Source organism: Bufo gargarizans, chromosome 8 (genome assembly GCF_014858855.1).
Source record: "Bufo gargarizans isolate SCDJY-AF-19 chromosome 8, ASM1485885v1, whole genome shotgun sequence".
Lineage (NCBI taxonomy): Eukaryota > Metazoa > Chordata > Amphibia > Anura > Bufonidae > Bufo > Bufo gargarizans.
Genome location: NC_058087.1, coordinates 152,574,587 through 152,593,784, shown reverse-complemented (window position 1 = coordinate 152,593,784; position 19,198 = coordinate 152,574,587). Strand labels below are relative to the sequence as shown.

The 19,198-nt window shown below is 44.9% G+C and overlaps 1 protein-coding gene across 1 annotated transcript in view; it reads left to right on the top strand.

Moving 5' to 3' along the window:
* Positions 1-19,198, top strand: part of CLEC16A (C-type lectin domain containing 16A) — a 280,950-nt gene that overhangs the window by 175,458 nt on the left and 86,294 nt on the right. The window contains exons 20-21 of the mRNA XM_044302863.1: positions 6,214-6,365; positions 10,050-10,254. Of these exons, the coding sequence (XP_044158798.1) occupies positions 6,214-6,365; positions 10,050-10,254 (357 nt within the window). The remainder of the gene's footprint in view (positions 1-6,213; positions 6,366-10,049; positions 10,255-19,198) is intronic.

Below are 19,198 nucleotides of genomic sequence, written 5' to 3'. Positions count from 1 at the left end.
AAGGTTATGATTGATTGTATGAGCGCTGTAATAGGTTTGCTAAGTGAAAAATTCAAAATTATTCTAAGACTGGTTCCTATTAATTACTACATAAAACCCAACAATGTAAATTTCGGTTAGGAAGTCTACTTGGCACAGATATTTCATAGAAGTGTGCTTCTCTATTTGATGGTGATGTTCTCCAGAATTACAACACACAGTGGAGACCTTCTGTGGCTAGAGGTTCACCACCAGTGGGGACAACTATTCTTTGCTTCTGTGACAAACATGCAATTCCTTGGAATAAGAGGAAACCTGCGGTGTTTGCTCAGCTCTTCACATCCTTAGTGTAGTTCTCTGAAGTTTATGCACTCGCTGCTTGCTTCTCTTATCTTCCTGTACAGTCATATTCATTAGAAGTCATTCTATCTTATTTCAACTGAAATGCTTTAGCCCTGAGGTTAATTCTATACCTCCTGCAGCATAGTGTTTGGCTTGAACACGTTTGACTTTCATTATGAATACCCAGATTTATCAGTATTTTTCCTGATTGATTTATGTACGGTAATTACCGTTCTAATAGTGTGTTCATACAAAAGCTTGTTGATGATACTTGGCCAGTGTAAAGGTGCCACCAATCAGCCAATGAACAAGCATTGGTGAAGGCATCATTGATACGGCACCTAAAATGATAGTTTTAGGGCACGGATCACACAACATTGATCTACTGCCCAGAAATGCTGGCCTAGATTTACTAATCCTGAAGATGGCATAAACTTAGCTAGGCTGTCTAGAACTGCGATTGTTCGTCCCCATACAGATTGCCTGGTCATTTGGCCTATGAAGATCCATTTTCATATTACCCTGTTAGTATCGTGCGCAGACTATTAAAGGGTGTAGGATAGCGGAGGGAGATACAGGTAGGGAGAGTCTTTCCCTATTAGACCCTATATATCCCTCAGCCCAGAGACGTCCCCAAATGGTAGGGACTGTATGTCCTCGTGCCTATCCTAACAGGACCCTATTAAACCATATGAAGTCCCAAATACTATTACGCCCCCCACTCCGACACAATGGGTTCCTCAGGAGGTTAATGTAGGGAGGGTAGATAGTCAGAAAATCATAAAGGGTGGTAAAAAATGTATAATAAAATGATGAGTGCACAGATGAGGAGGGGTGATCTATAGATTAAGGCCCATACAACAAGGATACAGTTATCGAACCCATGTAGGTGAAGAGATGCCACTGTGTGATGGCAGGTAGTGATGAGTGAACTTCTGTTTTAAGTTCGGCGTCTAAAGTTCGGCTTCCGGTTAGCGGAGAATCCCGATATGGATCCCGATATGGATTCCGACTTCCGTTGTGGTCCGTGGTAGCGGAATCAATAATCGGCCATTATTGATTCCGCTACCACGGACCACAACGGAAGTCGGAATCCATATCGGGATCCATATCGAGATTCTCCGCTAACCGGAAGCCGAACTTTAGACGCCGAACTTAAAACAGAAGTTCGCTCATCACTAATGGCAGGGCTAAACATAGGGCAGGCTCGGCTGGTGCACAATGGTGCAGCCCTGTGAGTATACTGTAAAGCCTGCCATACATATATGTGGACGAGGTGGAAAACCCATTGCCAGACACCTCTGGTGGCAGCTGATCTCCTGGAAAAACAAAAGAATCGGCACATTAAAATCAAACATTTACCACTGGGCAAGAATTGGAGGTCCCCTATACGCATTAGGTGGTCAGCCGTTCCCGCTGATATTGTGTGCTTGGCCAACCTAATGGTGTATTATATTCAGATGCAGAGTTTTTTATGACAGAAGATCAGTCCCATTTATCTAAGAGAGAGTTCACATCACCTCATTTTCCATTCTTATGATCCATCAAAAGAACAGAAAAAAAAGTATCCTGTGCATCAGGTATGCACATTTGGCATCCGTTCGAGCCATTTTCATCCGAGATCATTTTTTTTTAGACGGAATAAAAAGTTCTGCATGCAGTACTTTATTTTTCGTCTTTAAAAGAACGTACTTAGTCGGAAATGGCTCAAACGGATGCCAAATCTGCTTAACGAATGCACAGGATCCGTTTATCTTTACAGAATCCGTTTTTTTAGGCCTTATCTAAAGGAGCAAGCGGCTACAAAAAGCATTTTTATCTGGATGACCTGATGTGTCCATTTATTGCTTGGCTATCCCACAGAATTCAGTGGTCGTGCTGCAAGGGGATAAGACACTTGCTGACGGATTTCACTACGGATGGCGGGTTGTTAGGGGTCTCCAGTAGTGGGACACTTGTGATTACGTTTATTTTCACATAAACCAGAATGGAATTTTCCAAACCTGCTGCATTTCATTTTCAAAGTTAAGGGTTTTATTAGAATTAGAAACTGATGACCTATCTTTAGGACAGGCCATCCATATAAGGCTACTTTCACACTCGCGTTTGGTGCGGATACATCATGGATCTGCACAGACGGATCCGTTCAGATAATACCACTGTCTGCATCCGTTCAGAACAAATCAGTTTGTATTATCTTTAACATATTGAACACCATTGAAAGTCAATGGAGGACGGATCCGTTTTCTATTGTGCCTGACTGTGTCAGTGAAAACGGATCCGTCCCCATTGACTTACATTGTGTGCCAGGACGTTTGGCTCAGTTTTGTCAGACAGACACCAAAATGCTGCAAGCGGCGTTTCAGTGTCCGCCTCCAAAGCGGAATGGAGACAAAACGGAGGCAAACTGATGCATTCTGAGCGGATCCTTTTCCATTCAGAATGCATTAGAGCAAAACTGATCCGTTTTGGATCGCATGTGAGAGCCCTGAACGGATCTCACAAACGGAAAGCCAAAACGCCAGTGTGAAAGTAGCCTTAGACCTATCGGGGTCTGACCTGCTGATCAACTATTTAAACCGGTCATGCATTGCTCCGTACACCTGCACGCATTACAGTTAGCAGTAGCTTTTGCAGCTTTGTCCTGTTAAGGATTCGTCCACGCGACCGTATTTTGGGTCCGCGTCCAATCTCCATTTTTTGCAGCTAGCATGTGGAACCATTAAATTCTATGGGTCCACAAAAAATGTGGACAGAACACAGATGTCATCCATGTGCTGTCCGCATCTGTGTGACCTTTCCACAAATTATAGAACATGTCCTATTTTATTAATTTTTTCAAACAAGAATGGGCATTTCGATAACAAAAGTGTGGCATGCACACAGCCAGTGTCCGTATTTTGTGGATCCGCAGTTTGTGGACTGCAATACGGTTTTCTAACATTTTTTTTTACCGATGACTTATCCAATGGATAGGTCATCCATATCTAATCACTGGGGTCTCCAACACCTGGGACTCCCACCAATCAGCTGTTTGAGAAGACAGCGGCGCTCGCAGCAGCGCTGCAGTCTTCTTTCTGCTTTTCCTAGGCTGAGTGACGACACGTTCATCGATCACTTGGCCTAGGCGCCGCTCAGCTGCAATTCCAAGCCCAACCACTATTCAATTTATGGTGCTGCGAGAAGGCCGCTATACTCACAGGAGCACCACTGCCTTCTCAAAACAGCTGATCGGCGAGGGTACCGGGTTTTGGACCCCTACCGATCAAATACTGATGACTTATCTAGAAGATGAAATTCGCTCATCTCTAGTCATCAGTATTAAAGTCTTGGAAAACCCTTTTAAGTAAATAGCATAAAGCTAGTCCTGGAAACCCCCTGATATGGAGCACGTATGCTTGATATCTTTTCACAATGTTATTCTTAAAATGATGTGCCTATATGTGTGCCTGTCTGTGTGTCTGGTTCTGCTTCAGGCATTCATAAGATTTGTGGTTCATTTCTTCCAGAGGAAGAGATGTTTCCGAGCACTTAGGCCGCGTCTGCTGAGCAAGCTGCAATTGGTGGTTTACACTGAACCTTTTAATTAACATTATTGATCTCTGCAAGCCACCAAAGCAATTACAGTAAATGGGCTGTGAAGTGTATTTCCACGCTTAGGATACAGCAGGCAGCGCTCCAGCAGTATTTACAGCACACACAGGATTGCATGCGACTAATGTATTTCCTGTGCCCTGCTCCGAGGTGCTAGGAATTAGACAGGAATTCACCCAAATAATTGACAGCTGACATATGGTAGCTGTCAGTAACTAAGCAAAACTGAACCGTAATGTTGCCATGCTGATAACCTTTACTCAGTGTGTGTGTGTTTATCTACTGTATAAAGATATAGATACATGTAGATAGATTATATATAGTGTGTGTGTGTGTGTATATATATATAAATAAATAAGTCGACCAACATTCCACAGGCCACAATCAACAGCCTGATCAACTCTATGCAATGGAGATGTGTTGCACTGCGTGAGGCAAATGGTGGCCACACCAGATACTGACTGGTACCTGGAATCATCGTAGATGTAATGTATTTGTCACCGAGGTTCCTGGCCTCGGTGAAGTAAGAGCCGGTATTTTATGCGTCAGCGGCAGCTATTGCTAATTGACACCGTGAGATTTAGCATGGCTGTCATAGTTGATTCGGGGCGGCTTTTACTGGGAGTAGTCAAAGTGCTGGGTGGGTGACTACTCCCCATGTTCCAGGCCGGGTTTTGCCAGGCATAAAACCAGCCAGCAATGCCAGGTGTGGTGGATTTACCTCCTTCTGACAGTGGCGCTCATGAGTCTGTGTGCTGTGAACTGAGGGCTGTGCTTGGATTTGAGGTTTGAGCCTGGCTGGAGGACTCAGGTCCCTCTTAAAGAGGACCTTTCATCTGGAAAAACATTGTGAACTAAGTATCATGACATATACAGCAGCGCCCGGGGATCTCACTGCACTTACTATTATCCCTGGGCGCCGCTCCGTTCTCCTGTTATGTCCTCCGGTATGTTCGGGGACTTGGTTATAGTAGGCGTAGTCTCCCCTTGTTCTGCTGGGCGTCTCCTCCTCCTAGGCTGCAGCGCTGGCCAATCGCAGCGCAGAGCTCACAGCCTGGGAGCTCTGTGCTGCGATTGGCAAGCACTATAGCATGAAGATACCGGAGGGCACCAGGGATAATAGTAAGTGCAGTGAGATCCCTGGGCGCCGCTGTATATGTCATGATACTTAGTTCACAATGTTTTTCCAGGGGAAAGGTCCTCTTTAAGGCAAACAGGCCGCCTATGGACATGATGAGGCTGAACGGCTAACTGGGTGTGAATTAACACCCAGGGGAAAAGGTGACTTATTGTTTATGGACTTTCCTTGTGTGTGAACAAACACCAAGCCACCTGCGTTTTGTTATACACCAATGTGTGAATAAACACCGCTGTTTGATTCAAGAACTGTGTACTTTGCCTCTATACTGCATCCACTAGTCCTAACTACCAGAGCGAATCCCCATAATATATATATATATATATATATATATATATATACTCATACACCCACACTTTGGACTATTTTACTTCCTTCTGATCAGAGACTCTAGTGCAGGGATGGCCAACCTGTGGCTCTCCAGCTGTTGCAAAACTACAACTCCCAGCATGCCCAGAATGTCTACAGCTATAAGCCTACAGCAGGGCATGGTGGGAGTTGTAGTTTTACAACAGCTGGAGATCCACAGGTTGGCCATTCCTGCTCTAGTATATCTGGAGGTCTTCGTGTGGTCTATTGAAGGATTAGATGCGCCTTGTGTCTCATTTCTTATATCAGTCTGTCGCCCCCTCTCCTCGCCTGTCGCCCCCTCTCCTCGCCTGTTGCCCCCTCTCCTCGCCTGTCGCCCCCCTCTCCTCGTCTGTCGCCCCCCTCTCCTCGTCTGTCGCCCCCCTCTCCTCGTCTGTCGCCCCCCTCTCCTCGTCTGTCGCCCCCCTCTCCTCGTCTGTCGCCCCCCTCTCCTCGCCTGTCGCCCCCTCTCCTCGCCTGTCGCCCCCTCTCCTCGCCTGTCGCCCCCTCTCCACGTCTGTCGCCCCCTCTCCTCGCCTGTCGCCCCCTCTCCTCGCCTGTCGCCCCCTCTCCTCGCCTGTCGCCCCACTCTCTTCGCCTGTCGCCCCCTCTCCACGTCTGTCGCCCCCTCTCCACGTCTGTGCTCTGCCTTTGCGCTGCAGCTCACAGGAGACTTAAATTAAACCTTTTATTTATCCAACTGTCTTATTAATGCCACAATTTTACTGCAAGGCTTAAATTATCGTACACTACAGTCAGATGATCATGAATTTGGATACACACATTTACTGATCCTTTTTTTTCTTCCTTAGATAACAGTGATTTAATAGCGTGCACCGTAATAACGAAGGATGGGGACCACGTTCAGCGATTCCTGGCTGTGGACATCTATCAGATGAGTCTAGTGGAACCAGACAGTAAAAGACTCGGTTGGGGAGTTGTGAAGTTTGCTGGTTTATTACAGGTCAGTAATGAGATTAGGAAATGTTGGCTTTACACTGTACATTTTAATCTGGGCATACACATTCAATAGATTCAAAAGTTTGGCCGACAGCTACCTCTCCCGTCTTCCTCACAGGTTCGTTCATGTACACAGCTCATATTCCTTCCTGATCACTAGCTCTTTACATGCCTATAACATATCGTCTCCAATGAGGCTCTTTCAAGATGGCGGTGGGTAACTCACCCCGTTCGCTCATCACTGCTCATACACGTACAACTTCGGCTCGTCTGAACGTGTCTGTGTATGCTATGGGGGAATAGGTGAAGGCCATTACCAGGCAGTTTTGGCTGCGGCTAATGTCACTGAAGAACAAAAGGATCAGATGAAAATATTCAATCAGTCAGGAGCTCCCCACACACATTAGGCTACTTTCACACTCTCGTTTGGTGTGGATCCATCATGGATCTGCACAGACGGATCCATTCAGACAATACAACTGTCTGCATCCGTTCAGAACGGATCCGTTTGTATTATCCTTAACATAGCCAAGACGGATCCGTCTTAAACACCATTGAAAGTCAATGGAGGACGGATCCGTTTTCTATTTTGCCAGATTGTGTCATAAAAAACTGATCCGTCCCCATTGACTTACATTATGTGTCAGGATCCGTTTGGCTCAGTTTCGTCAGACGGACACCAAAACGCCGCAAGCAGCGCTTTGGTGTCAGCCTCCAGAGAAGAATGGAGACTGATCGGAGGCAAACTGAGGCATTCTAAATGGATCCTTTTCCATTCAGATTGCATTAGAGCAAAACTGATCCGTTTTGGACCGCTTGTGAGAGCCCTGAACGGATCTGACAAACGGTAAGCCAAAACGCCAGCGTGAAAGTAGCCTTAGTGTGTTGGCCGAATCCGTCGTTCTCTGCGGATTGCACTGCCAAAAGTATAATGTGTGTGGCCAGTTTAGAACTTGTCCAAACACTTGATGACAATATCTTCCTGATACAACCTCTGTACTGGAAAACTGGACTCATCTGAGACCATAAAAATGCTGCCTCGATTGTCTCAGTTCTGCTTTCGGCGCCCCCCAGCAGACAGCTGTTTTTGGTGGGTGTAGCTGCAGCCAGCCAAGCATTTCCTCTGCATCCACCACTGCAGGAGACATGTGCCTGGCTTTGCCTAGGATGGCCATAGGCGCAGGGGTTGTCCCTCTTTAAATGAATGCAATCGCAGACAAAACTGATTTAACTGGCAAGCAAAACCATCATCTGCCTGAACAGATCCCAACACAATCCGTATGGCTCATGTGAATGAAGCCTTATTCTTTTCTTGTAAGAAATGTGGTATCTTGTGTACCCCAGATATAAACTTTTGGAAAAAAAGCTTTAGGAAGTTCAGTGTCTGCTTTTTGTTCACATTTTTTTTATATCCATTAAGTTTCAATAAAATTATAAAGAAAATATTAGTCTTTACCTAAGTTGCATTTACACGGCTGTTGGAGCCAGCCTTCCTATGAATGCTCCATCCCAATAATCGGCCCATGTAAAGGTACCGCAGATCACCCGATGAACAAGCGAACCGATCTGAGGTATGGACACCTCAATCATCGTTCCCGGGCAGCAGATTGTGCTGTCTAATGATCTTGTATGGGGGCAAACAGCAGCAGCCATCACTTGTCCTCATACTGTGGAGGTGATCGCTGCATGGAAATGCAGCTCTTCACCTCCATTTAACAAGCAGCCGATTGTCTGCAAGGAACGCTTCTTTCCCAAAAATAGGCTGCTCCTTGCAGCATCTAAATGCAGCTTTAGATGCTTATTAGTAGGGGTAAGGAAATCAATTCATCAGTCTGCCAATTTGCTCGGTTGACTAGCCCATTGAATACAATGGAGAAATCAATATGCTGCTTATTGTCTTGTTAAATGACCCAATGTATCCTGATCGAAGGCAAAAATGTCTTCACTGATTTCTACTTAGTTAAAAGGGTTGTACAAGATTAAAATAAAAGTCCAGCTTTTTTTCCCCCTAAACTGCACCCCTTATGTCCATAACCTGTGTCTGATATTGCGGCTCCACTTTGTGTAGGGGCGCACTGGGAACTAAAATTGGCCCTTGAAAAAAATAATAGTGGCTTTATGCTGTAGGTGGGTCCATACTGTCAGAAATCGGGGCCAATTTAGGTAGGGCCAGCAATACCATATTGTGGCACAAGATACCGCCACAGCTGAGCCAGATATCACAGTGCAGGCCGTGAGGGGGGCTGAGGTGACCCGCTGGGCATCAGCTCACCGGGAATTTTCCCTGTAGGTTCTACCGCCTGTCCACCTCTGACTTCATTCATCTGAATAGGACTGAACTGCAATATCTGCACACTGTCTGGGGGCAAAAAAATAAATTTCTAATCCTATAAATTCTTTTAAAATATGTTTTTAGCATTTTTGGGGCTAGACTTGGCCAGCAGGCTAGACTTGTGAAACTACAACTTCCAGCATGCTCCATTCAGATCTATGGGAGTTCTGAGAACAGCCAAGCAAGTGTGCATGCTGGGAGTGATAGTTTCACCACAGCTGGAGTGCTGAAGGTTGCTGATCCCTGTCCTAGGATAATATAACCTTAAAGGGGTTGTCTCACTTCAGCAAGTAGCATTTATCATGTAGAAACAGTTATTACAAGGCACTTAGGCTACTTTCACACTAGCAGCACGGATCTCCTGCAGGCTTTTCCGGCCGGTGAACAGCCTGTCAGATCCGTCCTGCCGCTAGTGACCGTGTGCCCCTGGACTGCCGCTCCGTCCCCATTGACTAGAATGGGGGCGGTGCGGAGTTCTGGCGGAGGCACAGCAGCGCATGGCGAGAGGCTGCCGGAATAAATGTCGGACATCTCGTAGTTTTATTCTGCAGCCTCTCGCCGAGGCTCCGCTGGAACTCTGCACTGCCCCCATTATAGTCAGTGGAGACGGAGCGGCAGTCCGGGCCCACTCGGTCACTAGCGGCAGGATGGATCCGACAGGCTGTTCACTCACCAGAACAGCCTGCCGGAGGTCCGTGCCGCTAGTGGGAAAGTAGCCTTACTAATGTATTGTAATTATCCATATTGCCTCCTTTGCTGTCTGGATTCATTATTCCATCAGATTATACACTGCTCATGTCCAGGGGTTATGACAACTCTGCAATTCAGCAGTGGTTGTGCTTGCGCACTATAGGAAAAAGCATCGGTGGCCAGGAGCGTAGGAGTGTGCATAGGCCAGGCGTTTTCCTTTAGTGTGCAAGCACGACCACTGCTGGATTGCAGGGTGGTCATAACCCCTGGAAACAGGCAGTATATGTGATGAAAAGATGAATCAAGCTATATGGACAATCACTAATGTATTGTGATTGTCAATATGGACAATCACATTACATTAGTAAGTGCCTTGTATTAACTTTCTCTACATGATAAATGCCATTTGCTGAAGTGAGACAACCCCTTTTTAATGCAGCCATTGCACATAATGATGTATACTGCAAGTGTTTTCTTCTAATTTTAACTGAAATGTATTTGATATCTACATGTATTTGAGATATATTTGCTAAGTGCTCTGTTGGAATCGGAGCCTCACAAAGCTTCTTTAGATGGTCCCAATGTAGAAGTATAGGGTGGCGGGCTCCATGCAGTGATGTGACTATAGATTATGTGGTTTTATAATAAAGCCTGCCTTTTTTCTAGGATATGCAAGTAACTGGTGTAGAAGATGACAGCAGAGCTTTAAATATCACTATCCACAAACCAGCATCAACTCCCCACTCCAAGCCGTTTCCAATTCTTCAAGCTACATTTATCTTCTCTGACCACATCCGTTGTATAATAGCCAAGCAAAGACTTGCAAAAGGGCGCATTCAAGCCCGACGGATGAAAATGCAGAGGATATCTGGTAGGTGCAATACGCTTTCGCAAGTTACTCCTGTCGGCTGTAAATTCATATCCTGTCTGTATCATGATTTAGACATTTTTAAGTGGCACGCCCATCTTTGTTAGGATATGTCATGAATGGTGATGGTCTCACCTCTGCTAATCCCTTCAGGAGTTTCTCTGCACAATGTGGGTCTCATCCACCAGCTGTGCGAGATGCTGCAACACAGCCACACTCAAGTAAGGGAGAGTTCACACTACTGTTATTTCTCCATTCTTCTGTGAACTCTCCCTAAATGGGCCATGTTGCTTGTCTTGGGGTTGAGGTGAATGGGAAAAAGTGTAATGCATTTGCAGCACTGTGTCCACTTGGTTCTGATTACCCAGCAAGCTCGGTGACGTAAAGTTTAAGCACTGTACACACAATGGCAGTGCATGGTTGGCGTGTACACCAAACATGTAGCCCATTGGTCCCCATTGTATAAAAAAGAATGTATACAAACTATGCCCTTAAAGAGGACCTGCATTTGGGGGGGGGGGGGGGGGAAGCCTGACCGAGCTCGATGGTGGCCGCTAGAGAAGAGCTCTCCCACCAACAGACCCTCATCAAGCCCTGAGAACAGCGTTTTTCTCCCACAATGGTGAAGACACACGGCAGAGACAGAAAAATACATCCAGAAGCAGTCAAGTCCTCGGCACAGGCATCCAAAATGGCGCCGGCACAGCAGGAACAGCTCGGCGAGGCCTCAGATGCTGAAAGGGCCCAAGAATTATCTGACGTGGATGAGTCCCTCACTATCACCCGAGGGTTCCTACAGAAAGCTCTCGGAAGAGCGCTAGCCCCTATCGCTTCAGTTTTAGTGAACATAAACGCTCATGTCCACCACATTGGTGATAGAGTTGAAACTTTGGAAAACTCACACCAGGCTTTGCTAGCTTTTGATATGGCAGTGAAGGAGAACTTGGCCGCACATACAGCTCGCATTAATGAATCCATGCTTATGTTAGAAGACCAAGAAAATTGAAGCCGCAGGTAAAATGTTTGCATCCGCGGCATACCTGAGGCTCTAGATAAGGAAGACCCCCCTGCAGTGGTTAGACGTCTGTTCGTGGAGCTATTGGGGGGAGAGAGAGCGGATGCCAATATTATTGAAATTGCCTATAGAGCTCTGCGCTCTAAACCTTTACCTTCTGAGAAGCCCAGGGACATCATTTGCAGCCTCCTGTCTTTTTGCGACACATCAGATATATCAGAGCTTAAAGGGGTTGTCCAAGTTATATTTATTGATGACCTATCCCCAGGATAGGTCATCAATATCAGATCGGAGGGGGTCCGACACCCGGCACCCCCTTCGATCAGCTGTTTGAAGAGAAGGCGTGCAGGGTGTCAGCGCTGCCTCCTCTTCACTGTTTACCTTCTAGCCGTTGCATCTGCAGTGGTGAGCAGGTGTAATTACACCCAAGCCTTCCTATTCATTTCAATAGGAAGGCTTGGGTGTAATTACACTAGCTCACCATTGCAGATGCAACGGCTAGAAGGTTAACAGTGAAGAGAAGGCAGCGCTGACACCGCGCACGCCTTCTCTTCAAACAGCTGATCGGAGGGGGTGCCGGGTGTCGGACCCCCTCCGATCTGATATTGATGACCTATCCTGGGGATAGGTCATCAATAAATATAACTTGGACAACCCCTTTAATGAAATCCAACTTGACGGGGCAAATATTCAGATTTTTCAAGATCTTGCACCATCAACTCTGCAGAAGAGGAGACTCCTAAAGCCTCTCACGGATAAAATCAGATCTGGGAGGATCTCTTATAGATGGTCATTTCCTTTTGGAGTCCTCATCATTCATGGTGCCAAAAGATTGACTGTGAGGATGCCGGAAGACCTTTCATCTGTCTGGGACTCTCTCCATATGCCACCAATGGAGATCCCTTCATGGATGCCATTATCTGAAGGCCACTCGCTCCCTCTACTTCCATCGGTTCCAATATTGCTATGTTAGTTATCACATCCACATAATTGCTATCTTGGGTAGGATGTCTATTGTGGTACTTGTGGTCCGCTGCGGGCATCCTCCACTGTATGCATTTTTGCTGGGGATCGCCATTAGCAACGGGTCACAAGTGCAGGATTTGCTCCCCTGTGTGTATATATATGTATATATATATATATATATATATATATATGCACAACTGCATATGGGTTTGAGCACTTCCTGCCTCTGTAACACCACGCCATTTTTTTTATTTGTTTGCAACTAAATTACCCTCCTTTACTGAAAGAGATCACTCAACAGCTAAATAATTTAGATATCCCGTTCGTGTCTTGGCTAGGCCGCAAGAATCTATTAAAAACTTTCATTACCCCAAAACTACTTTATCTTCTGCAAGCTGCCCCAATATATGTACCACCTAGTTTTCTGGCCTCAATCAAGAAATTGTTTTCATCCTTTGTCTGGAAGAATTCCTGTGGCTGTCCTACAAACTCCTGACACTACCTAAGAGTATGGACGCCTTTGGGCTTCTGGATATTACAACCTACTACAGGGCGATTCAACTGCGCCTACACACTGAATTGCTTAACCCTCATACTGATAAACTCGGAGTGAATATGGCTTTACGGTTACTATCTCCCTCTGAGGTGTCTAATCTCTGGAAGACCCCTAATCAGCCCCAGTCGGGTTTGGTAATTCACCCTTTTATTTAAAGGGTTACTGTACAAGTGGCAAAATTTAGCTTTTCCCTTACATTTGTTAGACTCCCCTTCCCCCCTCACTCCAGCCAAATTGCTTCCTTACCTATCCAGGGTTTCAGATGGCGACCAAAACGGTCGCCAATGCACCTTAAAATTTGCAGAGGGCGACAAGACTTTTTAGTCTTGTCGCCATTTGCGACTAGACTGCCGCTCTGCTGCACAGCCTAGTATCAGTTAAAGAACATGGCACGCGCCATGTTCTCTTCACTAGCACAGTGGAGGAGGGAGTCCCTCCCTCCCCACTGTGACGCGGCCACAACTGCCACCAATGGGGACATAGGAGGGGAGGAGCTGTGGCCACTGCGCCACCAATGAATTTAAAACATATTGATACAAGTGTCGGCAGCGGTATCCCAGAATATGAACTAAGTAGAAGGCTACATAGAGCGGTACCCAGGGATCTGAGTGCACTTACTATTCTTCCTGGGTGCCGCTCCGTTCGCCCGCTGTGGCCCCCGGTATTTTCAACATTCAGAGCAAGGAGGAGGAGACGCTAGGGTTTCTCCTTCTCCCTGACAGCAGCGCTGTCCAATCGCAGCTCATAACCAGGGAGAAATACGGTAACTTGATCCCCTCCCTGAAAACCATAAATGATGTCTATAGTACTAAACCATGGTCTACTAGTCATTATTGTCATTTCCACAACTTAAGCTCCAGTTTCCTAAAGGCCATAAAGCCAAATAAGGCCCAAACCTGGTATGAGGTACTGCTGGACTCTACTACCCAACGCAAAGGCCTCATTTCTCTGCTTTATAGAAAGATTTTGGAAGGTAACGCTACTACTAAGCCCATTTACATTGAACAGTGGGAGAGGGACATGGGCGTATCCTTTTCTGATTCAGAAACCAAACAGATCCTTCAAAATTCTCATGGTATATCACGATGTATAAGAATACAAGAGAATTCGTACAATATAGTGACCAAGTGGTATCATACACCTGACATAATTCACAAAATGAACCCCTCCGTATCTGCGGAATGTTGGAGGTGTCATGGAGCCCAGAGCTCCAGGTTACATATCTGGTGGGATTGCCCACACATGTCTGTATTCTGGGGAAAAATTACAACTGCAATAAATCGGATATGCTCTTCATCTATAACCCTTACTCCTACCTTAGTTTTAAGTCTGAACATAATTGTCCTCTTAAAAAGACACATCTCCCATCGATTCTTATAATGGCAGCCAAGTTGTCAATACCCAAACACCGGCTCAGCGAACAGATCCCCTCTATTAGAGACTGGGTCGAGAAAATTCAGGAAATGAATAGAATAGAAGAACTTAGCAGCTGGTCAATCCTATCACATGACTAATTCTTGATTATATGGTCCCCTTTGGCGGAAATGGTACTCAACGCACACACACTTATCTTCTCTTCTCTTCAGATACCTCATTGTATATGTGTGGCCCTTTCTCCAATATGAAGACACTACACACCTTTTTCCTTCTCTTCTATTTTATTAATTAAGCTTCTGTATAACTTTATACATGCGACTCCTCCCGAAGTTATAGGCAGCTATGTGTTACTTTGTCATATTACGTACTCCATCTTTATGTTCTACCTTATGTAAACGTGCCTCATTTCCCTGCAATTTGTTCATTGGTTATTAATATTTGCCTTATATATGGATGTAAGTCCATGCTTGTTATTCTATTTATAATGACTAAATAAAGATTGATAAAAAAAAAAAAAGAGGACCTGCATTCCCGTGTGATAACAATTCTGGAACATTTTTTCTTATGACTCTGTTGTGCCATTCCTTTATTATTTCTACTAAAAGTTCTGAATGAATTGCTAGCAGTCTGCAGTAAGGGTACAAAGGGGAGGTGCCAGTTGGGGAGTGTCCCTGCTCAGTCTCACTGTATCCAGTCAGTGCATCCATTCTCAGACTGGGCAGGTACACCCCCCAACTGGTTACCTCCCCTCTGTGCCCTTACTGCAGACTGCTAGCAATTCATTCATAACTTCTAGTAGAAATAATAAATGAATGGCACAACATAGAGACATAAGAATAGATGTTCCAGAATTGTTATTACATGGTGAATGCATGAAGCTATTAAAACAGGTGTGTCAGGAGTGATAACAAATGTCCTCTTTAAATACAGTGAAATAAGCTATATGCCAAAAGAACACTCTCCTGGCATACATTGTTCCCGTTATAGCTTATGGATATTTTCAGCGTATACACTTTACTCAACATTGAAATTATAATACCAAGAAGTACAAGCCTTACGGTTCTGCAAATCAAGGAAGTAGCAGGTGTTGCGAAGATCTGCAGAAGATCACATTTTCAAGCACCTAATTCCAATTTGTGACATGTAGGAGAGGCATAAAGCTAGATTAAGAGCAACATTTTTAAACCACATGAAACCTCATATATTGGATCAAGTCGTGTGGGATGATTTGCGATGTCTCCTGTTCGTCTACGCTCTGTGTCGCAAATTGAGAGAGACCGAATCCTTGCACTGAGAAAGCTTGGTTTATCACTCTGGCAGATCCCTACGCACCTTGGCTGAGATGTCAGCACTGTTCCAGTGGTTGGGAGAACAACAATGAACTGCAATGACAGCAAGAGGTGCACAGAGGTGAACCTCTGCACTGACAGATGGTCTGATTAGAAGGATGGCGTTTAGTGATCCATTCTGTACTGCAGGTGAATCCCAAGCCCAGGGCGGCAAACAGTGTCTACACAAGCCATCAGAAGGTGTTTGTATGACACTGGGCTACAAGCCAGATGTCCGGCTACAGGTGTTCCATTCACCTCACGCCTCTGCTCTCAAAGGCTATAATGCTGCACATCAAGATTGCAATATCAGCTGGAATGGAGGACTATCCTCTTCAGTGAGGAGTCTCGCTTTTGTCTCTGAATCAGTGATAGCCAGATATTGGTCTGGAGACCAGGCTACCATGAAGAGGCCTTCACAAGGGAACATCAAACTGGACCTACTCTCAAGATTATGGTGTGGATTTGGCATAATATACTGTAGCCGGACTTCTTCATTTCAGGAAGACTAATAGCTTGGCGTTACATTGATTTGGTTGTGGAGCCAGTGGTACAATGTTTTTTCCAAAGTGTAACAGGGCAAGGCCAGGCCGCATGTTATTTATGCTACTGTGAGCAGCCTGCATGGCATAAACATGCTAACATGGCCTGTTGCTTCTACGGACTTGCCCCATGGAACACATCTGGGACGTCTTTGGTCAAAGAGAGCCACCAGCAGCAGATCTTGATAATTTGTGTGCCCAAGTGCATTCAGAGTGGCAGAACATTCTTCAGACAACCGTTAAGAACTTCATGCTTAGGCGTGTAAGTGTGTGTATTTCTGAACTTGGCGATTGAACATACTGAATAAATGAAGATATTTTGAATATTTTGTTTCTTTTTTTTTAATCATTTGCATATCATTAACATGTCTATTGATCCTGTGATTTCCATAATTCCACAACTTTTCCTTCTTTGCATTGCAATTTTAATGTTGAATAGTGCATGTTAGGACATTTTCTTGGCATGTACACCACACTTATATAGGTAGGGGATAACTAACTGATCCATAGGGCTCTAACCACTGGTACCCTCACTGATCCCGACACTGATTCCCATTACCACATAGTAATGGAGCGGTAGGATGAGACCTGCTGCTACATTCAGTCTCTATGGCACTGCCAGAGATTGCTGAGCACTTTACTGTCTGTAGAGAGTGACTAGAGCAGCGCATGCATTCCTGACCTCCGGCTCCATGCATTCATTGGCACTGGACCTCCATTCTCATGACTGGTGGGTTTCCCAGAGGTCAGCCCACACCGATCAGATACCTATCCCCTATCATGTAGAGAGGAGAAACACTTTATGGATAACTGAAGCCAAGAACCTGCTTAACCCGGGTACCACACTTGTAAGATCTGCAGGGACTTTTGTGCTGTCTCTGTGGCTTTCATTCCTGTTCTCGTGGCCCACTGAACCAGCCGATGTATCTCTCTGCTGACACATGTATATGACAGCACTCCGCGTGCAGGGGCCAGGGGACATTTTTTCACATACAGTGGCCTGGGGCTATTTCAGCACATATGGCACAGTTCTCCAGTTGCTCTGAGAATAAAATAGCCATAAGGAAAGCTTGAATATCAGACAAACCCTCCAGAGGTTTCATAAATAGGGAGTGGGGATGGAACAGCCAGACTTCGGTCAAAAGTTGTTTTTGGCTGGAGATTATCCTTGTGTGAGTACATGCATACTTATTGTTTTCTGTGTGCTGCGGTATATAGTGAAGAACTTACCATATAAACAGTTCTAGGAACGCATTCCTACACTGGTTTCTTAGAAATAAAAACTTACTGCAAACTTTCCAAAACGAAAAATGTTTTTATGGTGTTGTTTCCCGTTTCCCTCCAGGCTTGTGGAAAATATACCTCAGTAATTCAAGATAATGACCTTCTTATGTCTCACTCTAAGGGCTCATGCACCGTTGTTCCGTTTCAGAGTTTTTTTTCTCTCTGATTTAAGTCCTCTTCCGTTCCGTTATTGCACAAAACATATCCGTATGGTTTCCATATTTGCTCCGTTTTTTTGGGGAGTGTATACAGAAACAGTAACTTATTAATCACCAAACACATGAGCAATATGGGCTGGGCATAGCATTTCTACAGTATGGATCCGCAAAATACGGATGACATACGGATGTGTTTAGTGTGCGTTCCCTATTGACTTGAATGAGGCCTCGGACCGTAATTTGCGGACAATAATAGGACATGCACTCTTTTTTTGCGAAACGGCCATGCGGACAAACGGAAACGGAATGCACACGGAGTGCCCCATTGAAGTGAATGGTTCCGCATACAGTCTGCAAAAAAAAAGTGTGTCTTCCTTTTATTTTTGGAGGATCACCAGACATAAAGGAAAGTAAAAAAAATTCCAAGACAGGTTTGCCATGCAAATGATAGGAAAAAAACTGACGCGCACGCGAATGAAAATCTTGTGTGCCTCCGTGTTTTTTAGAGGTCCCATTGACTTGAATGGGTCAGTGAACCGTTTTCCACGAAAATAATAGGACAGGTTATATTTTTTTGACGGACTGGAATCACGGACGCGGATGACAAACGGTGCATTAGCTGAGTTTTCAACTGACCCATTGAAAGTCAATGGGTCCGCAGAAAATCACGAAAAACAGAACAACAGTTAGTTGAAACCTCTTTGGCAGTGATTACAGCCTCCAGTCTTCTTGAGTATGGTGCCACAAGGTTTGTGCATACGGATCTGGGGATTTTCTAACATTCTTTTTAAATGTTAGAGTGGCTGTACGGTACTTCCACACATTCTGGAAATTGTAACCAAAAGGTCAACACCAATTTCAGTCACAAAAAACGCAACAAAAGCAGCTCCATTTAAAAGGGTGAAATCCGTTGGGAGGAACCACAGCAAAAATTGACATGCTGCAGATTTCAAATCCGCACCGCAGGTCAATTTCTTAAAATCTCATCCCCTTTGCTAGTACTGAACAATGCTGCGGATTTGCCACACGAAAATCTGATTCCTTTTTATTTAGCAATTTGTTGCTTCATTGTGGAGGAAAAAGTCACATGCAAATGAGCAGTTAAGTGCACCAAGGGCGTGCCCAAGCCAGTCTGTGCACTGTTGGTCCCTCTGCATCCCCTGCCAGCCCCGTCTTTTATGTCTTTGACAGTTCTAGGTGAAATGACTATGCAGGAACCTGACCCTGTCAATCAAGAAGGAGAGGAAGGGGCTGGCAGAAGAGAAACAGGGTGAACATGGGTGCACAGAGAGGCTTGGGCCCTCCCTGGGTGCACTTGGCTCATTCCATATGGATTCAAAGTACTAAGTGAAAGGTATCATTGCATTCAGCCGAGCTAGAACTACAAGGTATTGTGTCTGGTTTAACAATGAATTTCCTGCTGACAGATTCCTTTTAAGTGGCTGTCACACATCAGCTGGATCTAGTATATTATTAAGCTAAATGGAATTAACTATTTAGTTTAATAATTCCATTTCACGTATTCTAAGAATTAAGTCATTGTGAGCAATTCTAGGAAAAATGTCCCCAGTTTATAGATTTTTTTTATCCATATTGATTTGCTGGGTCATCAATTATTATGAATCATGAAATGGACAATAATGGTACAGTTTTATAGAGCTATAATAACTTAATAGTATCCGATATAATGTCTGTCACCGTGCTTCATAATTGCAATGCTG